This window comes from Glandiceps talaboti, chromosome 6 (genome assembly GCF_964340395.1).
Source record: "Glandiceps talaboti chromosome 6, keGlaTala1.1, whole genome shotgun sequence".
Taxonomy (NCBI): Eukaryota; Metazoa; Hemichordata; class Enteropneusta; family Spengelidae; genus Glandiceps; species Glandiceps talaboti.
In genome coordinates, this window is record NC_135554.1 from 20318083 (window position 1) to 20338427 (window position 20345).

Below are 20345 nucleotides of genomic sequence, written 5' to 3' on the forward strand. Positions count from 1 at the left end.
CCACAGATGTTCGTGAAGTTGCTTTATAATCGAGGAAACACTAGTGAGCAGTTGGACACGTCAAGACGAATTTGTGTAAAGATATATCACTACTAAATGTATGACTTTAACATAACTGGATTACAATAATAATCAACTTTCAAACATCTACCTCAGACTTCATTGCACACTTTGTAGACACTATTATGATTAGTTTTTACGTAGTACGCCCTCACTCAGCTGAACCTCAGACTGCTATGATGGTCTGAGGCAGAACTAATTGTATAGTTCTCTGATTTGTCATTACAATGCACGTGGTAAAATAGGGTACAATTACATTTCAAAAACACAACACGACACAACACAACATCACAAACACAACACAACACAACACAACACAATACAATACAATACAATACAACACAACACACACAGCACAGCACAACACAACACAACACAATACAAAACACAGCACAACGCAACACAAAACAGCAGCACACAGCATTACTTGACACAAGAAAGATAGCAGTCATTCACTTTACTCAAACAAGCTTGCCACATTTTCGTGTTTTATTTTCAAATAATTCACATCAACATTTGACTCAACAAAATATCACAACCATAAAATTTTAGACAAATCTGAAACACACATTAAATTATACATCATCTGATTAATCTGTTACAATTTACAAAATTCACTAAAAATTACATTTCTCTTGAAAAACGATTACCATACACCTTTGTCAAAAAATTACAAGTTATTATGATTTGTACATTTTCTTTTGAAAAAATCACTGATTACAACATACAAATTATCACATAGTTACCAGTATTGCATTATTCAAAAAGACAAATAATTCTACTGGCTAAACATTTACTAATGGCTAAAATATTCTATTAAGTACTGGGTGGGTTTGAAAATATTAAAGGTTGAAGGTTGCAATTTAATATAAATTATGCGAAGCATGCTTTGGCAATTATCACTCTCTTGTGATGTTTATTTTGCAGTTGGTGATCTATTCACCTAATATGGTATAACTGTGTCTTGTAATACTGACTGACAGTGATACCTTGTCTAATGGTTTACCACAATAGTGTGAATGTGGTAGGAATCAAAGTTGGTACATTTCATCCAATCCATCAATACTATACTATGATAGAACTCCATGACATGTGAGTGCATTGTGTGCGTTACTTGCATTTTTCCAGTTCTTATTAAAAATACTACCCCTAACTGGTATTTAGTTTATGCCTAGTTCATTTAACTTTAAAATGGTTGAAATGGATCAATTCTCATGTTTTGTGCCAAAGTAATTGCATTGACCCTTGCATCTAACCTTGAAAAGTAAGGTCAAAGTCATGTCAAAGTTTGAATATTCAGATGGAGTATAGCACCATGAGCAAATGGCAAGACAAAGACCAAGTTTGAAGAAAAGTCAAACCATAAATTCCTAAGTCTAAGAGATATTTTTGGATTTATTACAGGTGAGATTACCTTATAATTTGGGAAGCATTGGTACAGAGAACTGCAGTGCTAGACACTTGAACTACAGCTTTATTTTGCATAATGATAAGCTTGCTATGATATGCTCACTTGGATAACATGCTATGACATACTTTGTCACATGTTCTTTTTTAATATCACAGCTGGCCCTGGCATTGTGTAATCATTGTTTCAAGGTATATGAAGCTCCTGACATTGTTTATTTTCCCATAATGCCTAACTCAGTGTACAGAACTTCTTCTATAAAACTAGATTTACCAATTTTCATAACTGTACTTTACAGAGTTTGCATGATGCTGGGTTGGTTAAAATGACATTTCTGAGTCCCCTAACCATAAAGAAATGCAGCTAAAGTTAAAGTTAAACTTGGCTTTGTCCTTTTTCAGTTTTAAGCTCATGCCACAAGATTGCAAATTGTGAGTAACTGATTTGGCTATTTTGTGATCCTACCTGTGTTGGTCCATCAGCTACTGTTCCTATGACTATGCTTCACATACATCTAGCTGTGCTATTTGTACACTACTCCACCAGTCTTCAAAATACCCACGATGCACTAAAATACCCATGATTCATATTTAGACACAGCTCTTGATGTTGTTGCCCAATCAGGTTCTTTCTTCAGATAGTTGACGAGTTCTTTGCTTTTGTGGATGTCATTGTCATGTAGATAATTTGCCACTACAGCAATAGTTACAATACCATCACTTTCATCATGGATTCCACTAGTTATCTGCAATCATTCAAGGTAAATGTTGGATCACAATTAAAATTATGTCTGGCAGAGCTTAAATAGACAAAGCTAGTCCAGAATAAAAGGCTGACCCTATGTAATCCTTATGTCTCCACTAATAAGATAGCACTAATGTGAGAACCTGGGACTCAAACATTGGACTTTTCAGATGTATGTGACATAATTAATGTATGAGAATGAATACTCATGACTCTGGGCTCACAGTTAAAAATTACATTTTCTACTCAAAATCAAAATTTTTTTGGAAGTGAACCCAAATTTTTGATGACATCTAGTCAGTATTGTCCAGGGTGTACTACAATGGGATCCCCCCCCCCCCTCAAAAACAATTCAATATATTTCAAGTCCAGTATTTACAACATCAAGATAGTCATTAAATGTAAAAAAAAAAACTGTCCACAAGAATGCTTCTGTGTCAACTGTAGAAACTTTAAAGATTAAAATGGCAGTTGTCTGCTTACATCTAGTTCTATCCAAAATTCCAATGGTGTTATCGCATATCCATGACTGTACATGATGAAGTGGCTTCCCTCATGTTCCTCATCACTGCCAGGGTAGATTTTATCAGGAATTGGTGCATCCAGGGACCACTTTGTCATCACAACACCTTCCATAGGCCGTATATACATCTGCATTTTCTCAGAACCTGTCCAGACAAAGAATAGGTTGTTTGTAATGACAAACACACAACAAATAATATTCCTGAATATTTTTCTTCATTCAACCAAGGGAAATTATGTGTGACCTAAGGGGTCTTGTCACTATGAGTTGGTAGACAACAAGTGATAAACCCTTAGGTCATGAGTATTTTGAAGAAGTAGAATTCCAATGATGAATATTAAAACAATAAAACTGTTAAACTTCAAAATGGTCTGTTATGTGATCGTTTATTTATTCATCCTTCCAACATATATCATATCATCTTTCATACAATGTAATATTTAGGTTTTATGTCAAGGATATGTGGAGAAATCATGTTAAATTTAAGTTTCACAGTTCCCATTTCAAAGTGAACTTTTAAAATGTAACAAATTGATAAGCTTTTAATATATACATAATACATACCTATCCATGAGAATTTTAGTCTGTACACAAACTCTGACCTCTTCAATTTCTGTACAAGTTTGAATTTCATTGGATCTCTTGTTGCTATGGGAGCAGCAGGAAGTGACCAGCTTTTTCTATTGAAGAAATTACATACAGAGAAGTTAGAAGACAAATGGACAATGTACAATAAGCATCAATAAATGAACAAGATCATCTCAAGTCTTTCCAAATTTACAGTCAAAATGGTTATCAAACTGTCATTATTTGTATAGGTAGTTAATCCTCTTTCTCCCAACTTGTACTTAGTTGTGTACAAACAATTACCACCTAGGGAGAAAGAGGATTTTAATAATAAAACTGTTTTTCTGAGAAACCTGTTGACAATATCCTAACTTCTTCTGTTCTTACAGAAAAATTGATGCAAACAAACTTTTCAAATTTTTTAATTTAACCATCAAACTTATTAACCTCAGCTTGGCCTCAGACAAAATAACAACCAATTAAATAGTAGATGCTGGCCTAAAAGTGTTCTGTTAAATTCATTTACTTGGCACAGAGCTGTACTATGATTAATTATTGTAGCCATGGTGACTCTTGAGTCCAAATCTACTCACCTTATCATTCTTTTAATAGGTATATAAATGGAAGCCCCACAGTAAGGAGCATTGTCGATACATTCAAGTGGTTCAGCTGCTTTGAAATGAGAATCATGATTGATAACATGATCTATACCAAGAAAATCTAATGGCCATAACTCAAGGTGGGCATCTTCTTTCCATACTGCTCCAGACTTGTCGTAAAATGTTCTCATCACATGCTGTAATCATGAACATTACGATACTGTGGTGTCATACTCCTTTGCAACTGAAGTTTGGAGTAATGGTGGCATTCAATTTAGCACAACTATTCATTTTGTCCCAAAACTTTCATATGTTTGATTTGATTCACATACATTATTGATTAAAGTTATCTAGATAAATAAATGAATTCAGAAATGATATAAAAATATAAATATGACGTAATTTTTAAGGTACCAATTGATTTGTTTCCAAATAAGTTACAGTATGTATTGTGAATTTGCATTCTGTACACTGATGTTAGTAAAAATGAGTCTCGGTACCTGCAATAGAATTCTCCCACCTAGGTGTGTCATAAATGTGATGACTATTTTATTTCTTGGTCAACCCCACTACTTCCGCTCCACAATACTATGGGCCTGTGAGAGAATAAGTCCATTTCCTTGTTCTATTTTGACCCTCTAGCATGAAGTAAAAAGCTATTGCAAGCACTGAGAGTTATATTCTCTGCCACTTTACGTTACATACATTGGTTGTGATCATCTAGATCACAAAAAAAAAGCAAAGAGTAAATTTTTACCAATAGTTCTTACCTGGGCAAACATCCTCTTTGGCGTTGGAGAAAGTGCATTACTACCATATGGGAAACCAAATGGAGTTTGTATAGTAATGCCAAGTGATACTACACACATGATAGCTAGCACCATTGTAGTACCATCTACACTATGTAAGGCATGGATTAAACTCACCTGTAAATTCATGATACAAATGTATATAAGGTATTATTACATATGTCCCAGAGATTACTTGCACTGGTGCACATACGCATACTAGTGGTATTTGCACTGCAGTGCAATACTAAAAATATTATTACATACCTTAATGCAAATGAGGACACGAGTGTTCATTCTAAATGAAAGCGCATGATCGCACAGTGTCATTTTTATGGAAATTTGTTGTTTCAGATAAACATATGTAATAATTACAGAACTGCATGAATGCCAGTGTAGGTACTCAGGGGTATTTGTACTCATGCTTGCAATGTTTTCTGCAGCACTTTCACTTGTTACTGCTGCAGAGAACACTCATGCAATATACCCAGAGTACGCCACACTGGGACTTGTGCATCATGGGGTTTTGTCACAGTATTGATTCAGGGGGGAGAATAGCACAAAAACCACTGACAGTACGTCCAATGCAAGTATGAGCATTATGGATTGAGAGTACCGTGATACTATGTTTATTGTATGTATAAAAGCTACATTTTCTTCCTTCAAAATATATTTGAATACCAATAGAGATGACACTTACTAGATAACAAGTGACAATGATGACACTTAATGCCACTAACATGGACATAAAGATATCGGGATTGATTTCTGAGCCCATCCTACCCATCATTGGTGTAAAAACTTCAAATGCTGTCATCAATACATACACAGTTAGTAAGGTTGGTAGTATTAATGACAGAAGAGTAAATACCAATAGTCTGCTATTAGAACCTGCAAATTAATTGTGATAGAAAAGTCATAAAAATTAGATGTAATTATCAAAAACTGTAAGTTCTGTGTCACAAATGAACTGGCTACATTGTTACACTACATGACGTATTTGATACATGTGTGTATTGGTATGTCCATTCAATACATTGTTCTGGACATTTGACTGTCCTAGGCATACACTGACTATAATAGACTAACAGACATAGCTTTCAATCGAAAAGACATCTGGAGACTACAGGTTCCTGGTGCCACTGATGCTTCCTTTTATCATGGGGTTAAAACCAGTTAAAACTGGATAAATATGGTTAGAATTGTTTAGAACCAGTTAAAACTAGTGAAAATTAGTTTAAAACCAGTTACAACCGGTTAAAACATTGACAATTGTAAGTATATTCAATAAGTTACATGACAATCAAACGGTAAGTTTTTCATTTTTGTCAGTGGATTACTAACCTTTTGAAGTATATATGCTACATAATGTATAACAATTTGACTACGCTGTATCATATCTAAACAATATATTCAACACATTTCCAAGAATTACCTAAAACTAGGAGTTTTAAACACAAGTGAAATACAATACATAATTACGGTACATACCTTGTGATATACTATTGACTAGAACTGTGATAAACCTCCTAAAAACTATAGGAGAGGCGACCCATAGGAGAGGTAGATATGAAGACACAGACTCCTTGTAAGTAGTAAACATTAACAGTAATGTCCATAGTAGTAGAGTTGCTTCAAAGTAAAGAGCTTCTATATCCCATGCATTGGGAAATCTCTGAAAATTAAAAAAACATCAACAGTTTTATTTCATCTGAAAAATTGAACTATGGTTGGATGCTTATAATCAATGTTATGTACTGGAAAATATAAAAACCATGTTACAATGGTTGAACTGAAAGTAGACAGTGAGTAAATAACTATTTACATATGCACTGTGACTATAAAGTGGCCATGTGGGTGAGGATAATTTAGGTATTTATTTTAGATTTTATAAAACAATTTCTCTAGTATGTTTTCCTACTTGAAAAACCAATGTGAAACAATGTTGACCACATGTGTTTGTAACTCAATACCTTGCATAAACTAAAAATTGTGAAAAATTTTGTTATTGTATGTACAATTATAACAAATATTTTTTTTAAACATTTATTTATCTTTTGCAATTTATTGAGTTACAAACAAGGACTTGGTATATGTTTCACATTGGTTTTTCAAGTAGGAAGCCAAGATAAAATTGTTTTATAAATGACTTCAAAATATTCTTACTGACAGATGGTAAAAGTGGTAATTTGTTTGGAACAATATTTTTAAGTCACGCATGAGTAAACATCATGACTTCACATCCCTGCAGAAGACTTGAGGACTCAGGTTGAATGTTGAGATTCATTCAAGAATTCAGGTGCAGGACAAATTTTTATATTCATTTGCAACTATGTTACCTGCACAGATGAGTCTTGATCATAATTTTATGCTTACCTTGAAATAGAATACTTTATCAACCAAAGAGTGAACAGCTAACAAAGTTAATGCTGCAGGGCATGCATAGATACCAAACAACAAAGACGGATTGGTGAACCACGACATTCCATGACCTAACGCACTCAAACCGTATCCCATAGCAACATTGACGCCAATGGTAACCAACCATGAGAATATGATGACGACAATGGCAAATATTAGATGGAGGATATATGACAACCCAGTAAGACCTAGAAAAAAAAGACAGACAAATAAAAAAGTATGCATTCACTGATTTGTTACACAAGGAAAAATAGAGGGTGCTCTATACATATATACATTTGCCAATGATATATAGTGTTCATGATAAGCCAGCTACGCTATTCATAAACCAAAGAAGGGTGCCCTCAAGGGATGGAGATTGATGGTTGATGCTACTACTGTTACAGCATTACTAAATCATTAGTAAATTCCATATATGGAATATTATCTCCCACAAAATCTTATGAATTCATCCTTTGTCTCATAGACAATCTTTCTACAATGTGTAATATATAATGTGCTACTTATCAAACAAAAACAATCAGCAGAGGTAATACAATTACAATATAATTGAATGTTGGCAATTCCCATCAAAACGTTGAATATATATGATTATCAAACTTTACTGAAAAGTTTGTGTATTTTGCTGCCTTTAATATGGGTGGATTACCATTATTTTTTTTTTATTTTTTTTTTTTTGCAATGTGTTTTGACAGAGAAGTAGGAATTCAGTAACACTGGCATGATTTTATAACACATACTCATTCATCCAAGTACATTAATGCCTTTTTGATCATCTATCTAGATGTAGTTGTCATTTTTTTCAAATAAAATCAAACATAGTAAAGTTTTGGAACTTCGTAGTTTAGCTAAGTGGGGATGTTGAGCTGAACTGAATGCCACCATTGCTTTAACTTTTGGCACAAGGGATATTGCATAAATGACGCCACTATGTCCAAAATTTTGAAGTGTCTGAGAACCAAAGTTTCCAAGCTTTTTTTCAAATAAAATCAAACATAGTAAAGTTTTGGAACTTCTTAGTTTAGCTAAGTGGGGATGTTGAACTGAACTGAATGCCACCATTGCTCCAATTTTTGGCACAAGGGATATTGCATATATGACGCCACTGTGTCCAAAATTTTGAGGTGTCCGAGAACCAAAGTTTCCAAGCTGTTCAGTGTTTATAACATGCTATTGTTCAAATGCTACAGTTGCTATATAAATTAACTGCATTGAAATTAGTAACAGTCTGGTGAAACTTTACAAAAGTAGGTAGGACTTTTCTTCATAATATCTTTATAAACTAAAGCCATTCCAGAAACTTACCTTGGTCACCAGGTGCTATTGCTTTTTGCCAAATCAATGTCAATACTAGAAAAACAAAGCAACTATTGAGAATGGTTGCTATGCGAGCTGGATATGTCACCATAAATAGACCAATCACATCAAAGAATACTACATCACCATGACGATATTCTTGTGGATCTTCCAGATAAGAGGAGTTGGCAATATTTTTTATCAATTCCATAATATTCTCACCTAGAAGGAACAGTTAAAATCATGAATACTAGTGCAAGGGCGAGTGTGTTTAAATAAATCAAACAACCTCTTTATTTTTTCAAAAATTACCAAAAAGCAAAAGAAAATAGAAATATTTTCAAGGAACTGACCAACTACAAATGTATTTCTTTGCACACACCATTGCAATGCTTCATGTTCACATATGCACTATAAAATCAATCTTGTTTATTACTGTAAAAAAATCACATATATCAATCAGTAGTTTTTCTATTCAAAAGTGCATGCACATATTTAAACGGCTGTATTGTGGTGCACTGTATAGTATGGTAATGGTATGGTGATGACTGAAGCCCTACAAGTACACCTAATGAATATGTTCATCTCATTATCTCTGTGTGCATACAAACTCTGTTGTGACTTTTACATGAGATATTTATTCTATCACAAAAAAAGTTTCTTCAACTCACCAGCTCTCTGCATAGCACCATCTGGTATGTACTCTGGTGCATCATATTCAGTGTGGTAAATATATCCATTGCTGACAAAGGCCATATCAATACCTACACAACAGAAATGAGAGGTAATAGATACTTCATGCAATTACCCAGTAACATTGTTAGAATAGGGTATGCCACATACCAATTCCAAATAGTTGCCCCAAGCTAAATATCTTTAATCTATGTCTATAAAGTACACTGAAATAATCCAATTGTGAATGCCCAACTTTTCTTTATATATCCTTTCAATCGTAATATCATGACCTCCCCCCCCCCCCCCCCCCCCCCCCCCCAATTGGGCTCACATGTCCGCAAGGTCATGTGTGCTGACTAGTGGGTCAATCTGTTGATAAAAACTGAAGTGTGCAGTCAAAAATTTCAGGTAACAATTTCCGAGTTTGTATTTGGATCAAAAGTTTAACCCAATACTCTGATTTACCAACATAGATGACTTTTCATCTAAAAATATTTAAGTCCATAATGAGATCATGTTCAAAATGATTCTGCATACAGTTTTTGCCCTGTTATTTTATTACAATTATCAAAACAGATTTTGCCTTGTGATTTTGTGGGAAGAAAGAAAGATTCACATCACTATGTCATTCTATTAAAAGACTAAAAAAAATAAATCATTGAATAACTGCAAATACCTGGCACCCTGCCATAATCTCTGAATACCCTGTAATCTGTATCTGATGGAATAATGCCACTCTGGAAAATTTCCTGAGACACGGAATTAGCAAATGGATACTTGACAGACTTTGCATAGGCATGAACTAACCATGGATTTTTAGGACCTGTAGAGGGAGAACAAGGTCAAGGTCATTGTTATCCTTTATGTCTTGGTGGTATAAAGCCTAACAAACTTGACAGTGTCACAAGATTTAATGTATTCTTTAGCAAAATGTAAACCACAGAAAAATCCAGTTTGAGATACAGATATTTAAACTGAGGGTCACAATGTATGCAATGAAGATAAGACTGAATATGAGGCTGTATATTCTTGAATCATGTCATGCACTGATTGAGGCTACAGGTCATAGGTTAAAGGTTAAAGCACAGACCCTGGACTTAGGGTCTATGGTTAGAGTAAACCTTTGTTCCAAAATCTAGTTGGCTAAAGTACATCTAAGACACAAAAGTCATGAAGTCAGCTTTTTCTCCATTCCTTGATGCAAAAATATTGAAATAGATCTTAAATTGGAAAACAAGTCTGAAAAAATATTGTTATCACAAAATCCTTATTATTAATATCAAAATCTAAAAGTTTGATATTGTACTCCTTTTTATCTCACCAAGAATTATCCCAACACAATGCATACCTGTTTGGAATACCAACTCCCGACCACCACCTCCAGCACTGTCTAGGTTAAGAAAAGCTCGGATATCATTCCTCCAAGTATGTTTTGTTATGAACCCATGACTGGCAGGGAGAATGTTCTCTTCAGCTCCATTGAAAAGAAATATAACACTGTGTTTTAATGGCACTGATGAAGATGCTAAGGCTCTCAGAATCTCCAGTAGAACTGCACAGCTGACAACATCATCACTTGCACCTGTGAAAACAGGACATAATGTAGGCCTGGGTTACATGCTTGAATATTAATGTGCCAGACACCTGCTATGTTGGGCTGAGGATAACTTTTTAAATGTGTATTCAGGAGAGAAAATCCAATTTTAGACCAACATTGTTGAGAAAACAAAATAGTGGACCCAATCTTGAACTCTCTCACTTGAAATATGCATATCCCTTGTTTGACCAATTAGCTGGAAAAATATACATGTAACTGTGGCATTTCTGAATGCAGTCAAAAATGGAAAGTATGATAGCATCTCCCGGTGCCCCCACCCCACCCCAGTTGCAGAATGTAAGTACATTATCTCTATCTTTGCTATAAGAAACAATTGTGTACATATTCTTGTAATATGAATATGAATGATGCATTTCTTTGGTAGCATGTCTGGTTAATGAGTAACTATAGTATGAGGCTAATAACGTGGCTTTGCAGCTTGTTTGTTCTGTTCAGTGTCAATAGTTGCATGGCAATGGAATATTAGGAATTTTCCACATTCCATTGCTTTGGTACAAGGTCTCAGTCGCTATGTTAATATGACGAAATATGTCAAACCATAAATGAAACTTGATATTTACAAAACCAACACTTCGAAATGTTATCTACACTCTCGCCATGTAAACTGTTAGAAGACTAATGAAATATAGGTTTTTAACCAAAACGTGGATTGCTTATTACTGTAAATACGTGACTTGATCGAAAACTACTGAAGGTGGATATTGGCAGAGGTACACTAGTATTTGCTTTAGCTGCAAAATATATACTGCGGTTAACTTACCTGGACTGCCTGGTACGGAATCGTAATGGCAATTAATCAGCAGACTGTGTCTTTTTTTTATTTTTCCTTTCGGTCCAATACGAGCTATAACATTGGTTATATTTCTGTACACATGACCAATATCTTGGTGAATAAAATAGAGAGTGAAAGAACCATTTGGTCGCTGTACATCGATATCCAATCTTTGTACGGGGTTTGGTTTCAATTTGTTCAGTTCTCCAAGCAAGTACCGGAAGGCAACCTGTTCATTTTCGACGCTACCGGTTGGTTTTGGTCCAAAGCTGGTCAACAGTCTCAAGTGTTCCTTGGCTTTATCTTCGTAGAAAGTGTCGACTGGGGAATCCTTCTCAAAGTCACGTGGTTGAGGAAATGAATTATTCACATACACGACAAGTCCTACAATGCAAGCCAGTAAAACAAGTGCGGCTAAAAGGACAACTTCTGAGCTACGAGCATGACAAGCAGGAGCTCCTTGTGCCTTCTCAGTTGAATTCTTCTTTTTCATATTGCTGGAATCAACTTGACTACCAGTCATGTTCATCGCTTTACAGAGCAGCAGTGATTGTCATTCAAACCACTTTGCATGCTATATGTACAGGTCAAAGGTTGGAAAATCCCTACGAGCTCGTACAGAAATATTGTATCTGGTGTCATATTCATTTACGAGTAACTTGTAAAATACCATTTAGCAGTTTTAAGACATATATCTAGAAATATTGTATTACTTTAAGAAATTGGACAACATATTTTGTCAAAAATCTGCACTAAAATTCGTTCCAAATATATGAAAGAAAAAAAATACGTGTACACGAGGGTATCATCTCCCGAGACTCAACGAGAATATAAATGAGACTATGTTAAAATTGAGTGCACATGCGCACATTTTACATATTTTCTGCTTGCGGAAAATACAAATTTATGTACGTACATTGAGCCCGATCGTCACAGGTTAGTGCGGTAAAGCTCCCGAATTGGACGAGTAATTTCAGGTCTATAAAGAGAAAGTAGTCATGTTTGATGTTGCATTAGCTGAAGCAGGGGCAAAAGTTGTCCTAGCAACTTCAAGTGATGAAAAACATCCCCCTGAACATATGATAGATGGGTAAGTACAACCATGGATGTATTAGTGTATCACTAATACATCCATGGTACAACTTAGTTGACGTTTTCACCAAGCAACCATTTACTTTTTAGTTTGCTTCGAAATGTTTTTTTTCATTGTAGTCCATTGCTTCTAGACTTTTTGATACAAACAGTAATGTTCATTTTATTACTTAAGAATAGAGATCGAAGAAACGAGAAGCCCTATATTTTGCAATACATTGCACCCACTGGTCCCTAATATGTTACTATGACAACGAGACGCCATGGTTATTAATATGAAGCGATTATCAGTGTCACGTTTCTTGTCTCACTTCACTTAAATTACATGTATATGTTTTATGTACACAACAAACAACAACAAAATGTGTTCAGCATCAGAATTTCATGGACCATCTGACATTGAGTAGGAAAGGGACCAGTGAGAATTTGAGTCCCCACTTACTCCTTCATCAAGCAGGATTAAGGAAAGGGACAAAATTCAGTTACATGTACTCCATCTGCAAACAGGTGATGCTGCTGAAATGAGATATTACTCTTGTAAATACCTATGTGTGAGAGATCAGCATAGCTATATTTATAGTATTATTTTTTTATGTGTCAGTGTGTACATATCAAATTTTTTTTTTTTAAACACTGATATATGCTGATTCTCCAGTAGCTCCATGCAGTTTGTTGATTGTATACTTTTTATTAATAGTGAACCTATCATATTACATTTTGTTTTTTTCAAAATTGTACCATACCACACTCTCTGGTAGTGTGTGTAGCGTAATAAAGATTAATGTTAATGTTAATGTTAAATATCAAATTAATTCATTCTATCATTCTGTTCTTTTACAGAAATTCAGAATCATTTTGGTCAACTACTGGACTTTTTCCACAAGAATTCATCATCAGTTTTTCAGGTCTTATGGATATTAATGCAATCAAACTAGAAACATTTCAAAGTAAGTTTTCAACAGCAGTTATACTTTAATTCCATCCAGGTGGACTTCTGTATATGCTAATGATATAGATCGACAACCACTTTTACTTCTAAACATCAAAGGGAAACAGAAAATGTCAGATTAATCAGTAGCAGTGTTGGTTTGATCATATATTTGACCTGAATACTGTTTTGAGCAAGGGAAAGCAGTGTGCCCTCTAAGCCAATTTGACATGTCATTGATGCACACCAACTCCTTGTGACCCATGGTACATAGTGAATGTGGCTTGATTTCTTGATTTCCTTTGTTTAGTGTCGTTTACGTTTGTTTTCAATTTTGATTGTAGGAAGTGATTGCCACCATCCCATTCGCATCTGACCCTGTGTAAAAGAACTTCTTGTTCAAATCTCACACTGTTAAGTAGCCAATCAGGATGATATGAATGTTATGTTACCGGCTACTCACTGAACAAGTAGATATTCACCCTATTCTTTACTTTGTGGTAACTCACAAGACAAACCAAATTTCTATCATTTTAACCCACAACAATAATTTTTTGTCAGTCAACAGAGGGCGCACTGAAAGTAAGGTCTGAAAGAGAAAGATGAGTTTCTGTCAGTCTGTTGAAATTACGTAGCATTTAATGAATTCTTGTTATTGTTTTGTTTTCTCTTTGTAGTTCATAAAATGAGTGTTGAAAGGAGTGTCCATGCAGAACCTATAGATTTTGAAATCTTGAATGAAAAAGAATTTACCCCAACTGATGCTGCATTACAAATGGAAGAATTCACCGTAAGTTGCTTAATATCCATTTTAATAACAATAATCCTTTGATATCTTATCATGTACAGAAGTTATGTCACTATAGTCTGACTCCCTAAACTACCAGATATGTATATAGAAAACTTACAATGCAAAGGTTCAATTCTTTTTGAAAAACATTTGTTGTAAATTCATAAATAAGAAAATTGAAATATGTCAAAAAATTGAAATATATCAACAGACAACAACAAAACTGAAAGTTATTTTGTTCACATTATATATGCAGGATGAGTGATGGATACCTGAACAGAACAAATATATTTCAATAAGATATATTTTGTATGTTTCATTTACTTTTAAAATTTTATGCAGTGTCTCTGACAAGTAACTTCACAGAAAAGTAGTACAGTTATATCCCTAAAACTTTAGACCTCAGTATCATGCAAGGAAAATCTAGTAAAATTTTACTGTTTTTGCATAGCATTGGAAAGAAACAAGGTTTAAAAAAAATGTAATGGTCTTGGTTAGATTTTATATAGTTATTATTATACATGTTTTCTTTTTTTTTTTCTTTTTTTTCAGTTTGATGCTGCTACTTCAGCTACTCACCTAAGGTTTATTATCAAATCAGGCTATGATCACTTTGTATCAGTTCACAGAGTTAATGTTGATGGCACAGCTGTTAGATAGAGCCTTCAGTTCACAGAGTTAATGTTGATGGCACAGCTGTTAGATAGAAGACTAGAAAACAAAAAGGGGCCTACATTTACAGGTTTTATCACTTAGTGCTTGAAGAATGACATGTGAATTTCATATTGTATATACCTGGAACCACTGATGTTTAAAGAACTTTTCCCTATATTTCTTTATGCTATTTTGTTCACAGATATATTTCTAGGGTTGTAGCCAAATTAGTAGTGTATGTATGTATAGAGTATTTTGTGATTGTATAAATTGAACAAAATACTTGCATTGACATAGAAGTCCATTTGTCTACATTTCTGTTACACCACCACTGAGGGCAGTATTTATTATGCAGACTAAGTGGACTTGCTCGATAGACTGTATTTTCTGTAAATATGTTTTCTGATCTTGTCTTTGACAAAATAAATGTTCTTTCTCAAAGTTTTCATGGTATAATGCCTCAGTGTGATTTGAATGGTTGCCAAGGTTACAGGAACTTGGCCAAAATTAGTAGGTTTTTCTCATTCTCTATACATATATGTACTTGCTAAACTGCATATGATAGGCATTACACAGACTGGTATTTGCTGTTGTTTTGTACTGCCATGTGAACTCTCCCATCTTGTGTACAGTTTACATTTCAGCAGTAGTTCAAAAATAAAATACTCTCATCAAAAACCTTGTAGGCTCATAGAGTACTGGAGCTCATGTACATTTCATATTTTAAGAGTGAAAGGTACAACTGGACTGTGTGTAACGCAATGTACATACAAAGTATTGAAATGAAACACATAAACAACTAACTTTAATGAAGACCTGTTTTATTCAAGGAGTAAAATATTTTGACACCAATTTATACATAGAAAAAAATCCTGATACAGTATATCACTCCTGATTGTAGTTCAGATCAAAGTATAAATAAAAAATAAATAATTATAAAAGGACACAGGATTTGTGTCAGTTCATTCATTTTATCACCTCAGATAATATAGGACATGAATACTTTATGGACACACAAACATTAACATTTTGTTAAAAAGTCTTAGAATATTCAAAATATACACAGTAAAGCAAGGATATATATTATATATTTTAAATTCCTTTAAAAAAATTACACAGGAGGATGGAAATCGCAAGAATGAAAGACCGTTGACATGTGGATGGATTGTGCATGTAAAACAATGGACTGCTTACTGTAGACAGACTAAGATAGAAATAACATCAACTAAATTTGAATTTTGGTAGGTATTTGTTGATATCCAAACTCATAGTAGGGTGACATATACCATTTATAAATTACACTGTAATCACATGGGATGGTGATATAAACACTGCCCTCACACTGGGCATTTGAGAGATGTGTGCTGAAACGGTATCGTCATTGTGTCACAATGATGGGTTTTGTTTGTGTTTTTTTCTTGGGAGTCACTGAAACTGTTATTTCAGTCATAACTGATTTGATATCAAATGAGAAGAAAATCAAGATATATTAAATATATTAAATTTCTTTTAAATTTTCCACAACAGAAAAAGCACACGTGTCTTGGTGGGTATTTGGAAAAAAAATAGTGAAGAAACAATCACAGGAAAAAACAGTACCCTGCAAGTCTGTCAAAGCATGTCTATACAGTAAACATTCCATTGTAATACATTTGTACTAATATAAATAGGTATACTGGTGGAAGACATTTGTTTTCACATTCATAAAACTAATATACACCAAAAGACATTATAAACATATTACCAAACACATTACTGTAAAAATCATCTACAAGTTTACGCGAGGTGTGTTAAACACAAATTGCATAGGTACGGTGACACTATTAAAGTCTTCAACAGTATTAGGGTGTCACTGTTAAAAAAAGGCACTCACCATCACCTACATAATTAAAACCATGACCCTCCTATATTGTTATATGCCAGTGAAATATACATTTAATAATGACAAAACAATAATCTGTATTTATAGATGGTGTATGTCTAAATTAGTCATATTAATATATTGTTGTTGTTAAGGCAATGAATGGGTCAGAATTAGTAAGCAAAATTACAACATTTAAACAGCTCCTGTTATTTCACTTATTAATATAAATTATTTGGTATGTGTACATATTTGTTCCGATTTGTTTAGAGTACAGGTCATGATTGATTACTTCCTTACTAATATCCTAGATTAGTTGGATGGAATTTTCATTATCAAATATGTTTTCTACACTGATTTCATACAGTACAACCTTTACCCACAGAACAAATGCAAGTAATACAGATTTCTCACAATGCCCCAAAAGTTTGGTTTTTTTTACATGTACTACTGAAAGTAAAACATACCTGAGCAGTGATAACGAAACGCAATATCAAATTTTACCATTTTGGTTAAATATATACAACTTTACCACCGTCTAAAATGTGCACTTCAAAACATTTTGACTTTGGAATTTTGATAAATAAAGGCACTACAAACATAATTGACAGCATCCATAATTTATAAATTCTTTCTACATTAGAATAAAAGTTACACATGAATTTAGGCTGGGTACTATGTGTAATTTTTTGCATAATTTTGGTGGATAAAATAGATGTTCAAAGTTTTCAATTTAACCTTGACTTCATATCTTAGTACTGTCTGACATTCAAGTACAAAATTACACTTTGTTACCTTGGATGGCTTTATGAAATGAATATCTCTTGTACGAGTGGTTTGTATCTATTATTCCAAATATTATTTTGTTAAAAATCATTATTAGATGCATACTGATTTACATAAAAAGTCTCCTTTTCTAAAGTATAGTTGATATTGCATTTGGTGAACATTGAAAACATTACATGCACATAACTGCTGTCATGCAGGCAAAGTTCACAGACAGTATACTTAAAGTATTATTGTTCAAAGAACAGAATAAACTTCTATACGTAGTGCACAAGTAGTCTTATTTGCATATCAATTATTTCACATCAAGCAGTACAGTACCTAGTCCAGAAGATACACTGTGTCGGTGCACCGTCTCGCATCGAGCAACTCCTTTCAGAACAGACCGGTGAGGGCGCAACTAACACAATGTACCCTATAGTCCACAAAGTGCATAGATCAAGATCTAATAATCTCAGTTTGCTTTGCCTCTATCAAATCTGTATTTGCCATCTTTTTTACAGTCATTTTTAATATGCAAATTGTGTAATGAAAGATATCATATACTATAACATTTCTGTTACCTCTATCTAAGCATAATCTGTAAGCCCATGATTGAATAACAGCTAGTATTCACAGTAGGGATTTGTATAGGGATACACTATCATAATTCAAGGCAATAATAATACTGGTCATTTTTACTCAAATCACATACACAGTCTGATAAAAAAATCTTGTACATATTTCACTTATGACTGGACATGAGAAATATCTACTATGCAAATATGGGTTTTTCACACACTTTCAACAGATTCTTGGCTATAATTAACTTCAAATGTTGGCAAACTCTCACCTTCAAATAAGTCTTTTTCATTGATTTTAAAAATCTGTCATTTTTCAGGATTTATGAAAACTCTTGGGCATTTGCCGACAACAGTTTTAAATGCCAACTTAAAATGAAAGAAATAAACACACATCACCCATTATGCCAAGAAAACTAAGCAAGGTATTAAATCTAAAAATCACAATATATTATATTATTGGTACTATTTACAAAATTTGACAGAATTTATTTGTTCAAAATAAATACTAACCCAGAGACTTGGTTATCTGGCTTGAAAATGCTATTTACCAGAACAGCCTTCGCATATGAGTTTTTTTAGCAATGAAAGTTGTGCTAATCCAATTGGCCATAGATATAAACCAATGATGTAACTGTTTCCACATGTGACTTAAGTTTGCAGCCAGTTTGAGTCAGATAGGCAAGTCTCTGGGCTAGTTCAACACATGCTTACTATTTGTTTTCTCTGCAAAATCAAAATTTAGCACTGAAAAATTGACAGAACTTATTCTGATTTTCATAATATTGTAAAACTTGTCTTTGGTTATTAAATACATTCCAAGGCAGCAGAAAGATAGCACAAACAAATTATCATACATATCACCATACATAATCCCATTCAATATATACACAAACGCATTTATGTCTTGGAGGGGAATTGAGTTTTCATCTGTCCTGCAGGCAGTCTCTGTATGTTTTTTTTTTTAAATTTACAATCTTCTAAAAACTTACTTAGTTTCCTGTGTTCTAGTCAACACAGTACTGGAGGTGGCAATGATACAGTTGTATTTCACAAAAATATGTCTTGAGTATATCAAACAGGGATACACTTTATAGTCTGCATGATGTGCCGTGTCGTTCAACCCTGATCAGGCCTCTCATTATGACTGTACTATGGCATACGTTACAGTTAGTCTCAGAAAGATTAAATTAATTTGCCTCCACCTTGAAGTAGTCATTAGAACAGGTTATTGTATAGTCGAGATTAGAAATCAAAAGAAGCATATTAACAATTTCCAAGTTTGGTGCTTTGATTGATTGTTGTCATGGTGACAGCTGTTAACTGTTTGTAGCTGAGAAGATACTAGACATTGGCCCAAACTTATGATATGATATGATATATGATATGATATGATATGTGTTTTATTGTCATATATATACTGATACATATATAATGAAATGTGCATTGATTTTATGTTTACATCTGTGATGCACATTAGGGTAGGTGGCAATAAATTAGCATAAAAAGTATGCCGTCATGACGACACCGATTACCACATAACTATATTTGATTGGCTGCAGCCAGAACTGGTCGCAGTGTTCTAGCAATAGCTCCATTCAGTACAGACATGAGTGTTAACTGATAGGGCAGCACAACACACAGTGTCTTACAGACCAGGATACACTAGATCCTGTTAAAATGAACAACTGTTAACTCCTGCTCCTCCGATAGCTTGCCTCTGGAAGTCTACTTGTGACAGGGTACCGTCACCTGTTTGGGCCGCAAGGAATTGTGTTATACATCCACGGAATCCAGTTGTGTATCGGTTGGCTGTCAACAATGAAATGTCACCACTGTAACCACCTATAGATAGAAAAAGAAACATACGATATGTTACCAGTCAATTATAGCAGCTTTGTCCATTATAAAAAGAAGACTGTGTAATTTCAATTTAAGAAATCTGGTGTCCCATCAAGACATCAAAAGTGTTATCAACTTCACCTTGAATATTTGTTACCAAATTTCTCTCACAATACTTTTACAACCAGTAACACTGAAGTGAAGCACTTTTTCTATGTGCTACACTTGTTTATAGCATTTATATCAAGTGTAAATGTATACTGTTTCAATTGGTTCATTTACAAGCCTAGCATATGGCCTTTCTAATGTGGTCAATTAGCAAATGAAAAGGTATACTTTTACATTTGATATGGATGCTATA

At 33.9% G+C, this 20345-nt stretch overlaps 3 protein-coding genes across 3 annotated transcripts in view; 1 reads left to right on the top strand and 2 right to left on the bottom strand.

Moving 5' to 3' along the window:
- Positions 1-2036: 2036 nt before the first annotated feature.
- Positions 2037-11994, bottom strand: LOC144436939 (endoplasmic reticulum metallopeptidase 1-like). The gene is made up of 13 exons (XM_078125806.1): positions 11460-11994; positions 10430-10663; positions 9758-9904; positions 9078-9170; positions 8416-8628; positions 7066-7298; positions 6181-6364; positions 5390-5580; positions 4672-4827; positions 3896-4098; positions 3300-3415; positions 2696-2880; positions 2037-2213 (listed from the first exon to the last, which is right to left on the bottom strand). The coding sequence occupies exons 1-13, from the start codon at positions 11992-11994 to the stop codon at positions 2037-2039; spliced, it is 2667 nt and encodes an 888-aa protein (XP_077981932.1).
- A 373-nt stretch (positions 11995-12367) lies between these two features.
- Positions 12368-15761, top strand: LOC144436335 (intraflagellar transport protein 25 homolog). Its single transcript, XM_078125107.1, has 4 exons — positions 12368-12561; positions 13404-13510; positions 14169-14281; positions 14834-15761. The coding sequence occupies exons 1-4, from the start codon at positions 12470-12472 to the stop codon at positions 14939-14941; spliced, it is 420 nt and encodes a 139-aa protein (XP_077981233.1). The 5' UTR covers positions 12368-12469; the 3' UTR covers positions 14942-15761.
- The window catches only part of LOC144436940 (uncharacterized), a 44587-nt gene continuing 40001 nt past the window's right edge, over positions 15760-20345 (bottom strand). The window contains exon 39 of the mRNA XM_078125807.1: positions 15760-19987. Coding sequence (XP_077981933.1) covers positions 19818-19987 — 170 coding nt within the window. The 3' untranslated portion in view covers positions 15760-19817. The remainder of the gene's footprint in view (positions 19988-20345) is intronic.